The sequence below is a fragment of the Rhipicephalus microplus genome, chromosome 4, assembly GCF_043290135.1.
Source record: "Rhipicephalus microplus isolate Deutch F79 chromosome 4, USDA_Rmic, whole genome shotgun sequence".
In the NCBI taxonomy this organism is placed as follows: domain Eukaryota; kingdom Metazoa; phylum Arthropoda; class Arachnida; order Ixodida; family Ixodidae; genus Rhipicephalus; species Rhipicephalus microplus.
In genome coordinates this window covers 214,130,511-214,151,335 of record NC_134703.1, presented here as the reverse complement: position 1 = coordinate 214,151,335, position 20,825 = coordinate 214,130,511, and the positions used below count along the sequence as shown (strand labels likewise).

Sequence of the window (20,825 nt, the reverse complement as noted above, 5' to 3'; positions counted from 1 at the left end):
CTATTGTGCTTGCCTGCGGCATCACAGTGACTTGCTTTGCCGACACCGAACTGCTTTTTCTAGTGCCTCTCCACTCGTACTCGCCATCTTTATCTACCAAGACTTATCCGGATGCTACGACTGCTTTAATGGCCACAATAAATCCTGATCTCACGGCAGCACACAAGGAAGAACTTTTACAACAGAACCGAAAGTTGGGCTAGTTGGTCCTCTCTTCCTTTCTGTTTATTCGTGTACTTGAACAGACAGTTACACCAAGAACTTTTAGCGCTACTGCAGAAACACACACCTTCATTTGATGTCCACGGCAAAAACTACCGTTGCTTTACATTGGAGTATCTAAACTGAAGGCAATTCAATTGTATGTCACCGCCCCTATCGTGTATCTTCCCCTGAGTGAAAGATCACCGACCTGCTGAAGGGAGACGTCATCCTACTTACTATCCTCCAGCTCTTGGTTATCACCTGTAGTTTTTGTCCGGAAGAAAGATTTGATTTGATTGATATGTGGGGTTTAACGTCCCAAAACCACCATATGATTATGAGAGACGCCGTAGTGGAGGGCTCCGGAAATTTCGACCACCTGGGGTTCTTTAACGTGCACTCAAATCTGAGTACACGGGCCTACAACATTTCCGCCTCCATCGGAAATGCAGCCGCCGCAGCCGGGATTTGAACCCGCGACCTGTGGGTCAGCAGCCGAGTACCTTAGCCACTAGACCACCGTGGCGGGGCCCGGAAGAAAGATGGTTCCGTGCGATTCTGTGGGGATTATCGAGCTCTTAACAAGATTACACGCAAAGACGTGTACCGGATGACACACATAGACGACGTCCTTCACTCTTCGTAGGGCACTGAATTTTTCTCCAGCCTTGACCTTCGATCTGGGTGTTCGCAAATACCCATGCCTGAAGCCGACAAGGATAAAAGGGTTTTTGAAACACCAGACGGCGTGCATGAATTCAACGTCATGCCTTTCCGCTTATGTAACACTCCTGCCATGTTCGAACGAATAATAGACGCAATTCTTCGTGGCATATAGTAGAAGACCTGTCTTTGCTATCTAGATGACATCGTCATCTACCACTTTTCGTCAAGATTTTGAGCGATTGAGCGAAGTTTTGACATGCTTTTCCAATGCTGCACTTCAGCTAAACACGAGCAAATGTCATTTCTCCTAGAAAAACATTAAGGTATTACGTCATCTTATCAACAAAGACAGCTTTCGACCAAATCCTGACAAGATTTCTGCCATTATAAGCTTCTCTCCCAGAAATTCTGAAACACCTATGGAGTTTCTTGGGTCTGGCCTCCTACTTTGACTGCTTCGTCAGTCATATTGCTACAATCGCCTTGCCACTGCACAAGCTCCTGACATCAGGATCGGCTTTCACATGGACCGACAACTGGGAGCGGGCTTTTCAAGCCCTCAAGCGTGCCCAAACATCCGACCCCATCTTACATTATTTTGATTAGAACGCACCTACTTGTTTACACACTGACGCTAGTGGCCATGGAATCGGAGCAGTTCATTTACAGCAGGATACCATTTCCCAAGAGAGAGGTCTTGCGTATGCCAGTTGTGCTCTAACCGCCGCTGAGCAGAGCTACTCTATCACTGAGCAGGAAGGTCTTGCTGCTGTTTCGGGCTATACAAAAGTTTCAACCATATCTTTACAGACACCACTTCACAGTCATTACAGATCATCACGCCTTATGTTACCTATCTTTCCTGAAAAACTTGTTCTCTGAAAAATTAGTCTGGTTGTCTGGGTCGTTGGGTACTCTGCCATCATGAGTATGATTTCGACATTGCCCATAAATCTAACAAAAACCACTAAGATGTAGACACCCTCTTTCGATACCTTTTGCCACCATCGCCATCGAGATCATTTGTTCAATCCTTGTCACGTGATCTTGAGGCTGCATCACCCCACACATTAACCCACCTAGTGATTGCTGACACGCAGGTTTTGAATTACTACGCTCAGTTTGCCTCGAGTCAGGGTAATGATGCATATTGCAAGTGCCTTATCGAACTCCTAAGTGGTGGATCACCCCCTTCTAATGCTAGATCGCGTCGACAATTATAATAGTTTAAGATCGACAACAATGTGCTACTACATCGTTCAATCTACACTACTGCTGAACACCTCTAAGTTCCAGTTTTTCCCCATTCTCTATGTCAACAAGTACTCAAAGCCTTTCATGACGACCGGTGTGCAGGCTACTTGGGATTCAACAAAACTCACTTAGGATTCAACAAAACTCGCAGCCGCGTCAAGCAACATTTTTCCTGGCCTGCCTCTCTACATTTGTGGCCAAGCATGTTGCATCTTGTCCTGTATGTCTACGGCGGAAGTGACCAACTTTGTCTGTAGCTGGCCTAATGCAACCGCTTTAGTGTCCCGAGGCATCATTCGCCATTGTTGTGATAGACCTAGTTGGACCTCTCCCCATCATGCCAAGAGGACATCAATGGATCGTAATAGCCGCTGATCACCTAATACGGTACGCAGAGACGGCTCCTCTATCTACAAGTTCTGCCTCAGACGTTGCTGATTTTTTTCTTAAGTTCATTGTGTTACGTCATGGTGAACCTCGAGTCCTGTTGAGTGATCGCGACAAGAGTTTCCTCTCCACTGTCATTGAAGACCTACTGAGGACTTGTGGCACAATGCACAAAACAGTGTCAGCCTGCCACCCTCAAACAAAAGATTTAAATGAGAGATTTCATCGCACACTAACAGATGTTATGGATGTATATCTGACCACACAATGACAACTGGGATATAATTCTGCCTTTTGTGATGTTTGCCCACAACACCGCTGTCCAATGAACTACTGGCTATTCTCTATCTCGTGTACGGCCGTTCATGAGTGTTCACAATCAACGTCTTCCCCGCCACGATTGTCTAGTGGCTAAGGTACTCGGCTGCTGACCCTCAGGTCGTGGGATCGAATCCCAGTTGCGGTGGCTGCATTTTCGATGGAAGCAGAAATGCTGTTTGCCAGTGAGCTCTGATTTCGGTGCACGTTAAAGAACCCCAGGTGTTCGAAATTTCCACAGTTCTCCACTAGGGCGTCTCTCATAATCACATGGTGGTTATAAGACTTCAAACCCCACATATAAATTAATAAATCGGCGATCATCGTCTCTTTCCTGAATATTCCCACTGACACTTCGGCAACCTTATCTGAGCAGTTTGTCTCCAGATTTTACCAATGCCGGCAACGTGTTCGCCTTAACACAAAAGCTTGTCAGCAAGATCGAAAATAATGCTACGACAGCTCCCATCACAATGTTTCTTTCAGTCCTGGAGATGTAGTACTGCTTTGGACGCCCACTCGTACTCCAGGACTGTGCAATAAATTGCAGTCACGGTTTATTGGGCCCTTTATAGTCAGTCAACAAACATCCCCAGTCAAGTATCGCGTCGCCCTTGTCGAGCTTTCTTTGGACTGCCGCTGCTCCATGCTTTATGTATGAAACCATTTGTTCAACGTCCCGTTGACATCTAACGCACGGTCGGGCTGGCTGCTCCGCGGGGGGGGGGGGAGAATCAGTGTGAACACTATCCATGCGCCCATCTACTCATTTGTTCATACTCATCATCACCATGCTGGACTGGGTGGTGGAGCTCATTATCAGCAAATGAAAGAAGTCTTGCCTTACACTATTTTTAGTTTTTTCTTGCAGCTACGTCTGTGTTTTCCTTGTACCTTTACTTTTATAAAAGTGGTTTTACTAATATGCCCAGACTGCTGTATTGCTGGGCATTACAAAAAGTTTGGGGCATCAAGGGGCCTGGGTTGGTATGTTCAACATTATCACGTGTGAATGCAAAAGCAATTGTTAAATGCCAGTCTTGTATTTATCCAAACTGAACGTGGTGGAGAATATAGAACATGTGCATTTGCAATAAAAGCGCTCAAAATATTAAGTGTGTTTCATTTGAACATCTGTCGTCATTCTGGTTGCGGAATTTTTCGCCACAGATTGTCATCGACATTCCGAACAAGTGGTGCGGCAAAGAAGTCCACCTACGATGGGACTCCGAAAGTGAAGCACTTCTTTTCACGAAAGATGGGAAACCTCTTCAAGGGCTTTCAGGTAGTGTCTGCTATCACTGGCAGCTCATTCAAGCATACTTGAAATTGAGATTGGACTTTGTTGTTAGAGCTGTGTTGCTTCTAATGACTGCATAAGCATGTACTTGAAGTAGCCATCATAACCAATGCATATACATTGTGTCTGTTTTAGAAGTGTCATTGCGTTCAGGTATCAAACTGACGCGAAAAGGGGAGGAAAATTTAGGCAGCACTGGTATTTTACTATTTGAGAGATTATAAAATTCTTGTTTAACAAGCTGTAGTGATTCAAAGTATGTTTTTTTCTTTTTAGTTTGTTTTGTTTTATAATATTTAATGCAGTATTTATTAACATGTGTACATATGTTATTGTTACATTTTCATACCTGCCAACTTTTCCAATTTTCCTGCAAAATATATGTATTTCGACCGCGCTTACGATTTTATGAATCTTACCTGAAATTTTACGAAAAATATTTCATTTCCGATGAAAAAAAAAATTTCTAAAGTAGCGCGGCTTCTGCGATTGGCTATGTTGCATTGCCGTAGCTGGTTGCGGAGGCCACAAAAACAGTTTTGTGCTATATCTCGCCTCCAGGAGAGAACAATATGCATTGGTGTTATTTTCACATACCTGTCAAGTTTCCCGCATTGTCCAGGAGACTCTCGGATTTCGACGGTTTCTTTCGTTTGTACGGTTGCCATAAAAATCTCCCGGAAATCTAAATTTGTGTGTGACATGTGGCCGCATTGACATAAGTGCAGGTCAGTCTGTTCCAGGCTTTTTGAGAGCCCACCGCATTTTGTTATAAACGAACTTGAGAGGCGTTCATCTAAACATACAGTAGAGTCTCAGTGATGCGAAACCGGGGCAGATACGAATTCGTGAAATTCTCCAGCTAAATTCATGTGTCCATTAGGCCAATAGTACCGAAATCGTGTAAACGAAGGCCAATCGAGAGCAGCGGGCTCGAACTTCGGAAGTACGTGCGCAACCAGCGCACGCACTATCTTCTACAGTGCGTGTGGTTGTCGTTGCCCCAACTGCCGTAGTAGTTCGACACGATCATGTATGGCGACGATGTTACTGACAAAACTCCGAAAATGTGCGCAACGCTCGACTAGTCAAAGCAAGGCTGCTTTTCCCAAACTCTGTTGTACAAAACTGCGGCAGTTGTGATCATAGATAGCATAAAACAACTTAGTTTTGAAGGCATGTGGATTGAAAACAAAACTGCCGTTTGCCACAACCGTCGCAGCGATGCAATAGCGATCTACGAGCTCCAAGGATATGTGGTTGACTCAGCGGTAGATTAAAAGTGGTAAAGATGTAAAAAAGGCTAGAAGCGTTTTGGCATTCCTGTCCTAAGAATCTAACGGCGAGCAAAGCCAAAGCTTTGACCTATGCTTTCGCGGCAGCCAGCTGCGCCGTCCCGTTCGTTTACATGTGAAGACATACGCGAGTTGTTTTCATGGAATCAATTATTTCTCTATAGTTGTTTTGATGATGCAAAACTTCGGAAGCATTTGCGCTCCCTTTTTGATACTCTCACCTTAGCAGGAAACCCTACCCTCGTGTGTTTGGCCACTGCAAGCCATTATGAGACCGCAACACCGATGTTTGCACTTGTCTTTGGGCCCCCCTCCTTGTTTTTCGCGATGTTTTTTCTTCTGGTGGCGAAATTGGTGGAAATAATTCAGTGCCTCGATATGACTTATGGTGGCAAAACATCATTATGCTTGTCGCTAAAGACAAATTGATTACACCTACAAATGAAAGAAAAATCGGTAACCCCTCCCCTCCTTGCCCACGTTCCCCACTTGACGGGTTTTACGAATTTCTCTTTTGCCAGGTTAGCAGGTATGCATTTTTTTCTTTTTTACGCTTTTATTCTATACACCTTCTTGTTGTTTTCTGTTTATTTTGTGTGTTTCAACATTTTCTTGCATTACGCTCCTTGCATACTGCTAATAGTTACCTATACAAGCCACGAAGATATGGCTGTTTTTGCTAGACGAAAGAACAAGAGAAGGAGTCAAGGAGAGCGTTAACTTTTGACAGCTCGTTTCTATCATGAAAATTTACTGGCACCCACATGCACAGCAAGCCAGGCACACATTGAGTATAAACCAGCCTAATCACAACCTGTGAACTAAGACACTGACATATCACCGATACACAAGGAACCTCGTAAGTTTATTATGTGGAATGCAACCAACGATTCTCACGTCATGGTGTCCCTGCCTCTGCCGATGACCAAAATTTCATTCAGGCAATGCTCACACTTACTAACATAGCAGCGCGTCAGCTAATGTGCCCCATCTTTTGTACCGTTTAGTGAACACTTGTGTTCTCACACATGCTCATTCACGTACTTTCCCATCTGGCTGACTCATGTCTTGCTGCAGGATAGGGGAAATTCATGCTCCTATTGCTCCAAATCGCTCCAAGAGATAAATGCTGCTTCATGCTGCTCCAAACAGTAATTTTTGTCAGTAATTGCTCCAAACTTGTTCCGAAATGGCATCCAGAGAATGACAATAACAAACTTTTACTATTACACTAACTCAAATAAAAATTAAAGAAACCGAAAATAATTTCTGTACTATCATCCAGTGTGCAGCATTATTGGGTCTGCTCTCATTTGTGGGAGAACTTGCATATTTAAGAGACTTTAAAAGTAATTAATATGTCGACGTTCATTGCTGAAATAATGGTCCAGAAACCCCATAGTTCTAGTTTTGCGCCAATGAAATGGTTATTTTGAAATAAAATCATGTTTTAATGGTCTGCATTACATTAGTGCACGTAAAATCACTTGCGCTTGAAAGTAGTCTTTTAGATGTCACTGTTACCGTGGCAAATGCTGCCTTTACTACGTGGCCGCTGACACCAGTAGCAGCAGAGCAAAAGTAGCCGGAGCCACTGTAACAACAGCAGCTATTGAACTATATTATGCATTCTTGGATGCCATGAATCTGCTTGCTTGCTTCACTTGGGCCCCGCTAGATAGCACCACCTGTCCATCCTAATCAGTCAAAAACGGGACTGGTTAGAAATGCAGTGAAAGTAATCTTCATGCTTTACAAACACATGCATCCTGTATACATGCTTCACAATGCAGCATGTAATATTTCCATAATAATGCGTGGTACAAGCTTACATTGTCACTGGACATCAGAACATGGGAATATCATAATAACTTCATAGTTTAAAGCCAGTCACCCACTACCAAAGACACACACGCTACTGCACCCTTGTGGCCATGTAGTGAAGTGAGTTCAAAGGAAGTTCAAGAAAATTTCATACACTAGGGGTTTAAAGTACGCACAAGGAATAGAATATGGCTATCGCGTTCAGTTCTCAAAGGCGAAGCTTAAGGGTCCCCCAATTTTTGAATCACCGGTGCATTCCCCATAGTAACATCAGGGGCTCTTTTTTTTATAAATCAAACAGAAACCGACAAGCAGCATTTTATTACATGTCTTAATGGATGGAAGGTTCTGTTTTAATGCAGATAGTTACTAGCGTATAATTGTAGACGGACACACATGTCATTGGTATTATTTCGTGAATGTCCCACTCATGACGCACTTCGTATCATACATTTATGGTTGAAGCTTGTGACGAGCAATAGCAGACGACGCTAGGTGCGTGTCTCGCGCTTTTGCGCGAGAAAAACAAAATAGATCGGCACCGAGCACGCGGGTGCTCGAGGAACGTACAATAAAAAAAGGGTCTGGCTGTCCCTTCCTGATCTTGAAAGAGTGTGGACGTCCTTCTTAGGCCGCCTCGAAACCCAGCATATCCGACGGCCACAACGGTACGTCACAATTGGCGCCCAGCGGCTCGAGGTGAACTAAGAAGACTTTTACATCTTCTATGTGGGGACGTCGCTCCCAAGCGCTCCTTTGGCTCAACCACTGATGTTTAGATAGCGTCGGCTCCGTGTTCCCAAGATGGCGACGGACTGTGCTTTGTCGACATGTTCGAGCAGCTGGATGACGCCACCCGGGTAAAAACCTACCGATCAGCTGTGTCCGAAGCCGATGACCTAAGGACCGAGGTGGGTCAGCTCCGGAGCAAATTGGAGGAACTGAAACTGATGATTCTCAAGGACCATGACACCGTCAAAGACGATGACGCACCAAGACCGTCTCTTGACTCGCAGATGAAGGCAAGTCACGACCTCTTGTGTAACTTACTTGCTCCACTAGTAGAGCGCATCGAGTGTCTGGAGTTAAAAAACACATGAAAATTCTGATGTCAAATCAAGCACGAGTGTAGAAGAAAGCAGTGCGTCGATGAATCTCAAACACAGTTCAAGAAAGCAACAAAAACAAACGAGAAGCGATACTCCCGTGTGCATGTCTAATAATGAAGATGCTCGTCACTGACTTTCGAGTTTCACGGCGAGCTCTTTACCACATTTGGGAAAGATCTAAACGTCTGGTTTCACCAAGTTGACTATTGGTTTAGACCAACCAGAAATATACAGGAACTACAATCATTCATCGGGCTCACATCGTACTTCAGGAAGTTTATTCGGAATTACAGTGTTATCGCAACACCTCTTCGATCACTCCTAAAGAAAAACGCTACTTTTTCTTGGGAAGGAGATTAGTAAGTGACACTTGAGACATTAAAGTGCTCGTTGTGCCAGCTGCCTGTCTTTAAGCTATTCTCCGAAAAACCAGAATTTGGTGTCCAAGTACACACAGATACACCTCGGCTCGGCTTGGGAGGTCTGTTGCTGCAAGAAGATGGAGAGCGACGATATTGTCCAGTGCTATACTTGAGTCGATCTCTCAAAGGAGCAGAGTTTCATTACTCTTCGACAGAACTGGAAGCTCTTGCAGTAAAATGGGCATTAGAATAGCTACAACCACCTGATTGGGTGAAAATTTCACGTTGTCAGCAGCCACCATGCGCTGTGCTGGGTCTTGTGCTACAAGGAAGGAAACCGCCTTCTTCTTTGGTCACTGATTCCGCAGGAGTTTGACTTTGATGTCATTTGTTAATCAGGAATTCTGCACAATGCACCAGATTGTCTTTCTAGGAATCCCCTCATTGTTGATGATGCTGAACCAATTCATGCAGTATCATATCTATCACTGCGATTCTGTGACAACATGGGTGGCGAGCAGCATCAGGATGCATCTTGCGCTGAAGTCTTGGATAGGCTTAGGGGTGCGCTGGGCACGAAAAAGCAACAGAAATGCCTGCAAAAGAAGTTTATCATGCATAATGACTTATTGTACAAAAGAGACGAAGGCCCAGTCAGCAGTCGATTTCTCCTCTGCCTTCCTGCACAACGATCAGCTGAGGCACTCCATGAAATTCGTGAAGGACAATATGTTGGCCACATGGGCATCAAGCGAACATTCGTTGCCCTTAGGTCTAAGTATTACTGGCTGAAGCTCTATGCAAATGTCAGACTGCACGTGCGTCACTGTGACCTTTGTCAGAGGATGAAGATGTTGACATCTCAGTGCCTTACGGTCGATTACAGCCAATAGAAGTCCAGAGCCCACTTTACACAGTTGGGATGGACATAATAGGGTCATTCAAAAACTTCAAGAGATTACAAGTACATCATTATAGCCATTGATTACCTCAAAAAGTTCGTAAAGACAAAACCACTCCGGAACATAGAAGCCGCAACCGTCCAGAAGTTTGTCGAACGACGGATTATTTTGAAGCACGGATGCCCAGCCACAATAATCACAGACCGCGGTACTCAAATGATGACGCGCTCTACTGAAGCATACCTCAAACATCAGGGCATCAGACATGCTGCCACTACCGCATATCACCCCGCAGCAAACGGCTCGTGCGAAAGAGCCAATAAGACAATCAAACAGATGATTGCCATGACTACCGCCGAGGGAGAAAAATGAGCCGATGTCCTCCCTTATATTGTATTCTGTTATAACACTGGGTACTAAGACACAGTTCGCCAAACTCCCTTCTTCCTAGTCTACGGTAAGGATCCGATGCTATTATTAGATGTTGTATACAGCCGCCGAGAGCTTAAAGACCTCAAAGAAGAATCAAACTATTTCACGGCAGTGCGTGAACGACTACAAAAAGCCAGGGAGCTCGCAGCTATGCACATTCGACTGGCTCAAGAAAAAGAGAAGCGGCACTTTGACAAGCACCACGAGGACGTTGTGTTTGAAAGAGGACAACTGGTGCTCCTCAAGGCTTCAACGTACGGTGTGAAAACAACTACATCGTACACCCGACCTCACAAGATAGCGAACAAACTGTCTCCCATGAACTATGAGATCGAACTCACGGACAACATGGGAAGTGACATTCCGCATGTTGAAAAATTAAGACCATATCTGAGCCCCATTGCTCACATAAAGCAACCAAATGCTTCGGACTAAGGTGTACATAGGTGCCGTGCAGTGTAAATAAATGTTGGTACTTGTTTATAGTTTTGTGTGCCTGAAAGTTAATAGAAAATGTTTTGTTGACTTTTGTTAATAGTTACAGATAGGACTGTTTAAGTTAGTTTAGTTACGTCTGTCTTAGTGTTTTGTGTATGAAGTCGGGGCGACTAGATTCCAAACCCGGACATGTGACGAGCAATAGCAGATGACGCTCAGTGCGTGTCTCGCACCTTCGCGCGAGGAAAACGAAGTCGGCCGCCGAGCTCGCGGGCGCTCGAGGAATGTGGAATAAAAAAACAAAGGGTCTGGCAGTCCCTTCCTGATCTTGAAAGTGTGGACGTCCTTCTTAGGCCGCCTCAGAACCCAGTATATTCGACGGCAACAACGGCACGTCACAAAAGTAAAAAAAAACCTGGAAACACTGTGCCGACTGAAGTAAAAGTTAAAAAAACACACAGAAAAAAGACATTTCGGCTTCGACACGGAAGCCTTGTTTACAAGTGAAATAAAAACATGTGTAAAGCAGTTCGCCTTATGTACGTTTCAATATGTGACGCAGGCAGCACACATACACTGACAGCAGATTACCATTGTTTCTGTTTAGAGTGTGTGGAGTGGTTTGTATCATGAGCGACTGAAGATAAAGAGGCCATCACAGTCCTTTTTCTCTCGCGAGAACACGTGCCTTCTTCCAGTCGATTGTGTGACCACCTGATGCATGCTCAGTCAGGGCACTGGAATTAACATTTCCTTTCTTTAAGTCATAAATGTGCTTAGGCGCTGTTCAAAGTCACCGATATACACAACGTCACAATCCGAGCATGGGACAGCGTACACTACACCGGGGAACTTCACTTTGGCTAATCTGTCCTTCACATTTACAAGTGATTGTCGGAGTTTTCGGGCTGGAACATGTGGCACATGGACTTTGTAAGAACGGAGAATATGGCCGAGGGCTTCGCTTATGGAGGGAATATGCGGTATTCTCGCATGCTTTTGACCAGATGGAGCTCAGGGCAATTATGGATGTGCAATTTGTCATTCGACAGCGTTCAAGAAAGAATTCGGGTAGCCATAAGCTAAGAATTCACGCCGCACCAAACGTACGTTGGCAGTGTAGTCTTCATTTCTTGTGCAGATTTTCTGTGCACATCGTAGACGTGTAGAAACCATGGCCCTTTTGTGAGAAGCGGACGGTATGCTATCAAAGTGCAAGTAACGACCCTTGTAGGTCGTCTTCCTGGACACTTCGAATGACAGTGTGCCCTTTTCTTTCATTGAGCAAATCAAGGAATGGGAGCTTTGCTTCAACTTTTTTCTCCATCATGAATTGAATAGCTGCTTTCATGCTGTTCATGTGTGAAATAAATGCCTGAGCCGCCTCTTGGTGAATGATGCAAAAAAAATGTCGCCCACATAGCAGAAAAAATGTCGTCCACACCTTGGGGCTGAGCGAAATGAAGAGAGGGCTCGATTTTCAATCGCTTACATAGTCAAATTAGCAGCCATCACTGATATAGAACCGCCCATAGTCGTACCGTAGATCTGTTTGTACAACATGTTTTCGAAAGAAAAATATGTATTATGCAAACAAAATGGTAAAAGCCGAACTAAGTCTGGTACATTGACAGGTGATATTTCTGCGAAATTTGATTCCAGAGCTCTCTTTCACGCATCCACAGCCAGTTAGGCGGGCTCACTAGGAAAGAGGGATTTCACGTCAAAGGACACTAATATATCATCTTCATCGAGGATGACGTCACGGACTTTGTTTATTAAGTCGTATGAGTTCCAAATGTGGGGGCCAGAGTGTCCTACAAGGGGTGAAATGACACAATGCGGAAATCCTGATAGTCGAGCCCGCTTATAACGAACCTGAGCTGGACGCGGCATCCGTTCGCTGTATCCCGAAGTTCGTAGTAAATTGAACACAGCTTTTAAAAAAGTTACGAATGAAAACAGAAAATTTTTTGCCCCAAAAAGTTTGTGACGCACGTGTTTCGAAAAGCAGAAGCAATAAGGGCAGTCTCGAGTTTATTTTTAAACGGCTGCATGCTCTTCGCCGAGGCCTGTTGCATAAGCTGCATGAGGCACTGGCTCCAACGTTTCGTTGTTCTCGCAATCCGATTCCTTCAAATCGCTCTTGACGCGTGCTTCATTCACAATGCCCTAATCCGTGCACGGTTCTGCGGTGTCGGCATCATCATCGGCCGTAATAAAACCACCGCAAGAGATGTCCCACCCGCTCTCCCATGTCGAAGTCGACAATGCGCTGCCACATATCGTCGCCGCAGTGGTCCTGTGCGGAAGCTTCAGGGTCGGCATCAGGCCCGACGTCGACAAAGTCGGCCTCGCGAAAACTCTTTCGCGCGCATGTAAACGTTACCGCCGCCCACAAAATATTCACTATCTTCAGAGCTGAACACCGGGACGCCCGAAGCGGCAAGTTGACTGCCAGGTGGTCAATAGCTACGAGCAAGCGCTCCGCAACACGGCACCTAATGTGCCGATTACGCCCAAGCCAAGCAACCACACTTTCGGCGTTTTGTTGAGTGGCAGGAAAAGCGTGCAAGGCCTCCCGTCTGTCATCCTGATCACACACGTGCACACCAAGAGCGAGCAAGACGTGCACACGTGACACACATGCCAGAACGCGTGGTACAGCTCTGGGCCCGTTTCTAGCCGGAAAGCGAAACTTCTGAATTCGAGCTAGCTGGCGTCGCGGAGCGGTGGAGACTGGCGGTGGAGACTGGTGGAGTTGTTATAAAGAGAGGAAAGCAGATTTGCAAGAGAAGGGCAACATGTTGTGATAGAGTGAAAAGAGGGGAGGATGCGGAGAGAAGGTGACCTTGAAAACCAAAAAACGCATGGAGGAAGGAAGGAGGCAGGTTGAGCAGCTTGCTTGAAAACTCACGCGTATAAAAGGTTGAAAAAATGCCTGCGCGCAGAGGTCAAAGCACAGCCGTTTGGATTAGTGCGTGTGGCGGTTTTGAAAGCATTGGCGGCCGTGATCAAAAAGTCATTTTCTTGCGCCATCGGGTTTGCGTGGCCTCACCAACTTTGATATTTTGCGATTCTTTCTGCGCAAATTAATACCTGCTTTCAAGCATCCGCACGCGTGCGGAGGGCATGCTGAGCCGAGTGCGAAGTGAGCGTGAACAGGCCCTAAACAAAAAAAGAATCCCGAATTATCAGAGTGGGTGGGGTAGCGTACGCACGTGCACTAGAACAATACGAAAAGAAAAGATGCAGACGATCAGATACAGACGATGCTGGCAAATGGTCTGGTCACTCCAGGCGGGCCACGTCAACGACAGTACCGGCGATTAAAAACAGGGGAGAAGGCCGACACGGGCCACATCCGGCGATGTGGGGTGCTCAGTGTAGCCGGGGGACAAGGGACAGAGGGGTGCATAACAAAAATCAGTCGGGGAAAGTGGCAACTAGAGGGGCGCAGAGGCAGGGTCGGCGTTATGAATCTATGGGCACCTCGCGGATGTCTGATTGGTGGCCGAAAGTGGTTTCCGGGGAAGTCGGCAAAGCGCCAACTCTGTCCGCTGCAACCGATCAGCGGTGCTCGGAGACGTTCGTTGTAAGTGCGATTTTGTGCCATTGAAACAATGTATATTTTCACGGTCACGCAGATATTGTTTGTTTTAAGCAAAAGTTTGTCTTAAGTGGGGCCATTATATGTGGGCTTGACTGTAGCTTGTGCAGGGGTGAGTGTGTAAAATTCACAATTGGGCGCATCGGAGCGCCTGGCTTGTGGATCTTGGGTAGGCCGTACAAAGCTAGTGCTCAATCATTGTGACAAAAAAAAAAAAACGGGCCCACTTTGTCGTTCGGCGTTTTCAGGAAAAGATTCACACAGGTCGTTACTTGCATTTTGATAGCATGCAGCCCGTTTTTCACAAAAGAGCTGTGGTTTCTACACTTCTACGATAGAAGCAGAAAATATGCACAAGAAAAGAAGACTACGCTGCCCATGTACGCTTGGTGCGGCGGGAATGGTCGGCCTATGGCTACCCGAATTCTTTCTTGAATGCTGTCGAATGACAAATTGCATGTCAATAATTTCCCTAGGCTGCATCTGGTTAAAAGCATGCAGGAATATCGTATATTCTTCTATAAGCGAAGCCCTCGGTTGTATTCTGTGTCTTACAACATCCATGGGGCACATGTTCTGGCCTAAAAACTACAACAATCGCGCGCAGATGTGAAGAGCAGATTAGCCAAAGTGAAGTTCCCAGGTGTGGTGTACGCTGACCCTTGCGCGGATTGTGACGATGTGTAAATCGGTGAAAGTGGTGGTTTAGAACGGCGTCTCAAGCAGCACATTTATGACGTAAAGAAAGGAAATGGCAAATCCAGTGCCTTGGCTGAGCACGTCTCAGGTGGTCACACAATCGACTGGGCAAGGCAGGTGTTCTCGCTAGCGAAAAAGAGCTGTTACGGCGTCTGTATCTTGAGTCGCTCGTGATAGAAATCACCCCCACACTCTAAACCGAAGCAATGGCAATCTGCCGTTAGTATATGCGCGCTGCGTGCGTCATATATTAATACGTGCATAAAGCGAACTGCTTTACATATGTTTTCATTTCACTTGGGAACAACGCTTCCGTGTGGGAGCTAAAATGTCTTTTTTTCTGTGTGTTTTTGAAAACCTTTACTTTGGTCAATGCAATGTTTCCAGGTTTTTTACCTTCAACTATGTATCATCCCGACCAGACGGGCTTCCGTCAATTTTTAAGCTTTGTCATACATTTAGCTTAAAAATCGTTTTTTGGTAATTAAGGCACTGGTGTTGATATTATTGCTGTCTTAGACATTGTCATTCATTAAGCTTTCAGAAACTCTGACATAAAATTGTTATTTGCCTTCAGTGTCCCTTTCAGCATATGGCTCATTTGGCCACATTTTTTTCTTAAGCTTACATGCAGGCTATTGTGGTGAAATGTGAAAATGAGCAGGATTGCTTTTATCTCACATTGATCACAGTTACTGCGTGTTCGGCAACAGTTATATTGGACTGTGGTTACTTCTGAAATGTGGCGCTCAGCTCTTCCGGTATCGATTAACTTCTGCCACAAATACAGGTATTTTAATTTGTAGCTTATTTTGCAGCACATTTTTGGCAACCTGCCATTGTTTGCTACGTGAAATTTACATTGATTGGTGTGTGTGGTAAATAGGTATATTTCATAGGAAATACTAATGTTCAAGAGATGCTTCGACAATGCTCCGAACTTCAAATAATGTATGGCAAATTTAATACTTGCTTATTAAACCCATAGCTGCTCTAAAAAAGCATTTTTTTCTGCTTCGAAAACGCTTATGGCTGCTCCAAAGCAGCACTTTTCTTGCTTGAGAGTGACCTCCAAAAAGTAAAAAGTCACTTCTATCAAATTAAATGACACCAGTGCCACGTTTTGTGTTTGTCTTGGCATGCTTCTTGCTGCACCCATCTTTGTTGCTATCATCAGCAGTGAATAGCTGCATAGGTCGACATTTTTAGAGATTGCTCACTCATAATTACTCAGCACAATTTTTTCAGCCTTTGCACTCACGTTCATACTCACGTCTGCTCAAACTCATAAGCCCTCATTCACATTCATACTTAAGACTACTCATACTCATTAGTACTCACTCACTTCATACTCACGACTACTTACACCCATAAGTACCCACTCGCTTCATACTCACGCCTACTTACACGGACAGGCTCTCACTCACGTTTATACTCATACTAGCTCACACTCGTAAGTGCTCACTCATGTTCATACTCACACCAACTCACACTCGTAGGCCCTCACTCACGTTCATACTCTCAACATACACTCATGAGTACTCACTCTCGTTCATGCTGACGCCTATTCACACTCATTGCTCCTCACTCTCGTTCATACTTATGACCTGTCACACTCAGAATTACTCACTCACGTTCACACTCACACTCATGAGTATTCACTCACGTTCATATACTCGTGCCTACTCAAACTCACAGGCACTCATTCACGTTCATACTCACGATTACACACTCATAGGCACACTAATAGGCACCTACTAACACAAATTGGCAGTCACTCATGTTCGTTTACTCATGCCTACTCACATTCATGGAGTCATAGGCACTTACTCTTGATTACACTCACGCCTACTTGCACACATAACTTATTCGCATTCATACTTACGCCTTCTCACGCTCATACGCACTCACTTACTTTCATACTCACAACTACTACTCATCATCATCATCATCATAAGCAGCAGCAGCAGCAATGGCGGCGGCGGCAACAACAACAACTAACGACAAGAATTCTTGGTAGATTGCCACTATCCCTCAAACAAGACGGAGGTATATAACAGGTGCATCTTACCTGTACCTGTATACCTACAAAGCATAAACCTGGAGGATTACAAAGAGGGTTCGACTTAATTTAAGGACGACACAGCGAGCGATGAAAAGGAAATTGATAGATGTAACCTTAAGGGACAAGAAGAAAGCGGGTGTATCAGGACATCATGGTCTAAATCAAAAAGCGATGTTGTAGGGAAGGGCACGTAGCGCAAAGCAAGATGACAACTCGTCATAAAGACTCAAAGTAATCTACTCATACTCATATGTATTATCTAATATTCATACTCATGTCTACTGAACGAGTGCTCACTCGCGTTCACACTCACGTTAACTAAAGCTCATAACCACTCGCTCACGTTCATAATCACGCCTACTTACATTCATAGACACTTAGTCACTTTCATACTATGTAAACTCACACTCGTAGGCTCTCACTCATGTATACCCAGGCTTACTCACACTCACATGTATTCAGTCCGGCCGCGGTGGCCGCATTTTCTGTGGAGACGAAAATCCTTGGTGCCCGTGTGCTTAGATTTAGGTCCCTGTTAAAGAACCCCAGGTGGTTCAAATATCCGAAGCCTTCCACTACGGCTTCTCTAAGAATCGCGGGGTAGGTCGTTAAGCCCCAGAATTATTATAGGCACTCACTCGCATACTCACACCTCATGCCCATCGCCACTCGCGTGCGTACTCACGACAGCTAACACTCTGTGATGCGAGTGGTGTGCGTTTTATGAATGTTTTAAAAGTGTACGAAAAGAAAAGAAGATTGAGTGCACGTGCCGCGTCGGCCAAACAACAACAACGGCGTCAAGGGCCACCGCACGTGAGTGCCCAGAGCGCATGAATCAAGATCATAAAACAAAAGAATTATTAGCTGGCCACCACCCAGTTTTAAAAAGCTGAACGAGACGAGATAAGTGCGCTCCAGGGCAAGCCAAGCCTAGAGGGCAGAAGAGCTAACAGTTCGAGGTGAACGGAGCAAGAAGAAGACCGTAGCTGGGAGATGAGACGGGCAGTCAGGTGGTGGACTCAAGCCGTCTAGACTTCATGTGGCTTGGGCCTCCAGACAGCGCTTTCCAGGGAGTGCGATCTGTCTCAGTGTTCGAGACCGAAGGGAGCAGATTCTGGTGCAAAGGCAACAGCGGCAGTTGGGCCATGGGCCTGAGCTTTGCATCCAGTCGCCTCATCAGACAAATATAGGCCACCACAGGCGTCACAGAGCGAGCCCTTTTCCATCGTCGCCGCTAGTGATCATCTGTCAGCACCAACAATCAAGCCACAACGTTTTGGTGAGACAACACCTACGCTCTTCGCCGCTCCACCGCATTACCACATCAGAACTGGATTGTGTAACTTTGACTTTGGGCCGATGTTTTGGGGACTTTAGACTTTGTTTTTCTAAAGCCAACTTTTAGCCAAATACTCATTTTTTTGTAGTTTGCGTTGAGTTTTCATTTTAGTTCTTGAGTAAATGTTTGAGTGTTGTTCTTGAAGCAAACGGGTTTGTCCTTAATAATAATACTCTCCGAGGCTCAGCCCAGGAGAAACAAATTAGTTCGAAGAACCGACATCACAAATTCGCATCCGTAGCGACAGGACGAAACCGTCGGTTTTATACCTTCATTTATTGACATCATTGAAATAATGTTGGATATGTGAGAGAGCTAATGGTCTTAGTGGACCGCATGGTGCTTGATGGGGTGGATTTTAAAGCGTGGTACGACGAGAGGGAGGCATGAGCATGAAAGAAACGGGCTGCGGAACACGAAGCTTGTAAGGGACAGTTAGAATGGGACACGCAGGCCATGAAGGAGCGGCTTAAGCCCGAGACGTGCGAGAAAGATAAACAGCCCGAACTGGAGACACGCGATAAGAAGGAGCAGCTGGAATTGGAGAACTAAAGCCTACAACTCTGTCTCAGACTTGTCGAAGCTGAGAGTAGCTATGTAGAAACAGGAATTGCTGGTGCAGCAACAGGCTCAGCACAAGGAAGCAGTTCTTGATGGAGCGTGAATCTTCATAATTTGATACCAGGATTCAGTGAAAGCTGGGAAGACTTGGACACCTATTTAAAGAGGTTCGAGACGGTCGCCATCAGTCAAGATTGACCTAGGGATAAATGGGCCACGGCTTTAAGTTTATGCTTGAGCAGAGGAGCCTTAAAGTTGTTTGGAAGGCTTTCACCAAAGAATTTACTCGTATATGAAGCCAGGTTGGCGTTCTAGCATTCCTATTTTACAGCTGAAAACTATCAGAAAAAGTTCTGACAAAGCAAACCACAGGACGGTGAATCGGTAAGCAGTACCCAACTATGCTACCGAGTGTTTTCAATCGTTGGGTTGAAATGTCGAAGACAGAAAAGGAGTATTCGGTTCTTCGTAACTTGATAGTTACTGAACAGTTCTTAAGCAACCGTCATAACTGTTTGGCACTTTTCCTGCGGGAAAAGAGCTACAGCAAGCTAGAGGACATGGCTGAGTCCTCCGACAACTTTTTAAATGTTCAGAGACAACCCAACCTGCCAGTTCTCCCGAGCGAAAATGGAGTGCAAATGCAATACGAAAAAAGTGGTAGTTACCCTGGGAGAAGAGCAGTGCGCTACTTTGTATGTAGTAAAATGTGTCACAAGGCGTCGGAATGCCGATTAAGGCCCAAAGAACAATTTTGTGGATATTGTCACAAGACGGGGCATGATTTCAAAACTTGCATGAAGAAGAATGGCCCAGCCAACAAGGCGTCATGCTTTTTGTCGCCAGAAGAGCACCCAACGAAAGTGAAGCTTTCGCCGCATAAGCTAGGGGACATGGCTGGCATAGTGAGTACTGTCCTGAAGTTAGCCACAAACAAAATGCCCGTGTTACAGGGTAGAATCTTTGGCCTAACCATCTCAGTATTGCGAGATACTGGCAGCAATACATTGCTGGTGCGTCGTTCTTTGGTACCTGATGAAGCCCTCATAGGAACTACAGCTACGCTATTCTTAGGTTAAGGCAGTAGCATTACCGTTCCTGAGGTGGAAATTTATTCACCGTATTTTTCTGGTACATGTATTGTCAAATGCATGACAAACCCACTCTACGACAAACCCACTCTACGGTGTTTTCTTTTTCTAAGCCCAACACTTAGCCGAATGCTCATTTTTTGTAGTGTGTGTTGGGTTTTTGCTTTAGTTCTTGAGTAAATGTTTGGCTGTTGTTTTTGAAGCAAACTCCTTTGCCCTTATTAATAAAAATCTCCAAAGCACGGCTAAAGAGAAAAAAATCAGTAAAAAGAACATGCACCACATGTTCATAAGTACTCCCTCAAGTTCACCCTGGCTTACTCATGGCCACGAGTAATCCTTTCAGTTTATACTGACACCCACTCACACTCATAAGTATTCTCTCACCTATCGTCACACTTACTTGGACTCATCAATGCTCTCTGGCATTCATACTCTCGTGCGGTCACATACCTACCTGCTCAAGTTCACACTCACAGCACTTACGCTCTTACTCATCTGACCGGCTTCAAAAACACCGCACCCCAACAGTCGAGAACCTGATGTAATGTGCATGTGCACAAGCAACTTCGCCCACTTATTTTGAATGCCCACAGTGTTATGAATAAAACAGAGCACCTCGAAATCCTGCGACTGCAGTACGACCCTCACATCACCGTAATAACTGAGACGTGATTAAGTGAACAGGTGAATGATGACATTTTCCCGCCTTCGTACATGGCTTTTCGTAGGGACAGGCAGTCAAGTGGAAGTGGTGTGGCCGCCCTGATCCAACACAAATTTAACGCAGTCTTATTGGAGGACGTACCATAAATTGAATGTGTCTGTGTTAAAGTAACCTTGTGGGGCCACTCATTCATTCTATGCACATTATATAGACCACCTGACGCAACTCTTGAATATCTATTAAAATTAAAGGCACACATGTCTAATAAGAACGTTTTAAAACCCTTACAGCCAATGTCA

General features: G+C 45.2%; 1 protein-coding gene across 5 annotated transcripts in view; it reads left to right on the top strand.

The window, feature by feature from the left end:
- The window catches only part of LOC119172976 (alpha-mannosidase 2C1), a 538,513-nt gene that overhangs the window by 31,461 nt on the left and 486,227 nt on the right, over window positions 1-20,825 (top strand). For 3 of the 5 annotated variants that reach the window (XR_012895065.1, XM_075893986.1, XM_075893985.1), the window contains exon 2: window positions 4,000-4,114. The exons of 1 other annotated variant lie outside the window; for it this stretch is intronic. Coding sequence is in view for 3 of the 4 variants with exons in the window: in XM_075893986.1 (XP_075750101.1) it covers window positions 4,000-4,114 (115 nt within the window). In the remaining variant the exon portion in view is untranslated. Of the gene's footprint in view, window positions 1-3,999; window positions 4,115-4,154; window positions 5,954-20,825 lie in introns of those variants that run through there. One more of the 5 variants, XM_075893987.1, reaches the window with a different exon arrangement.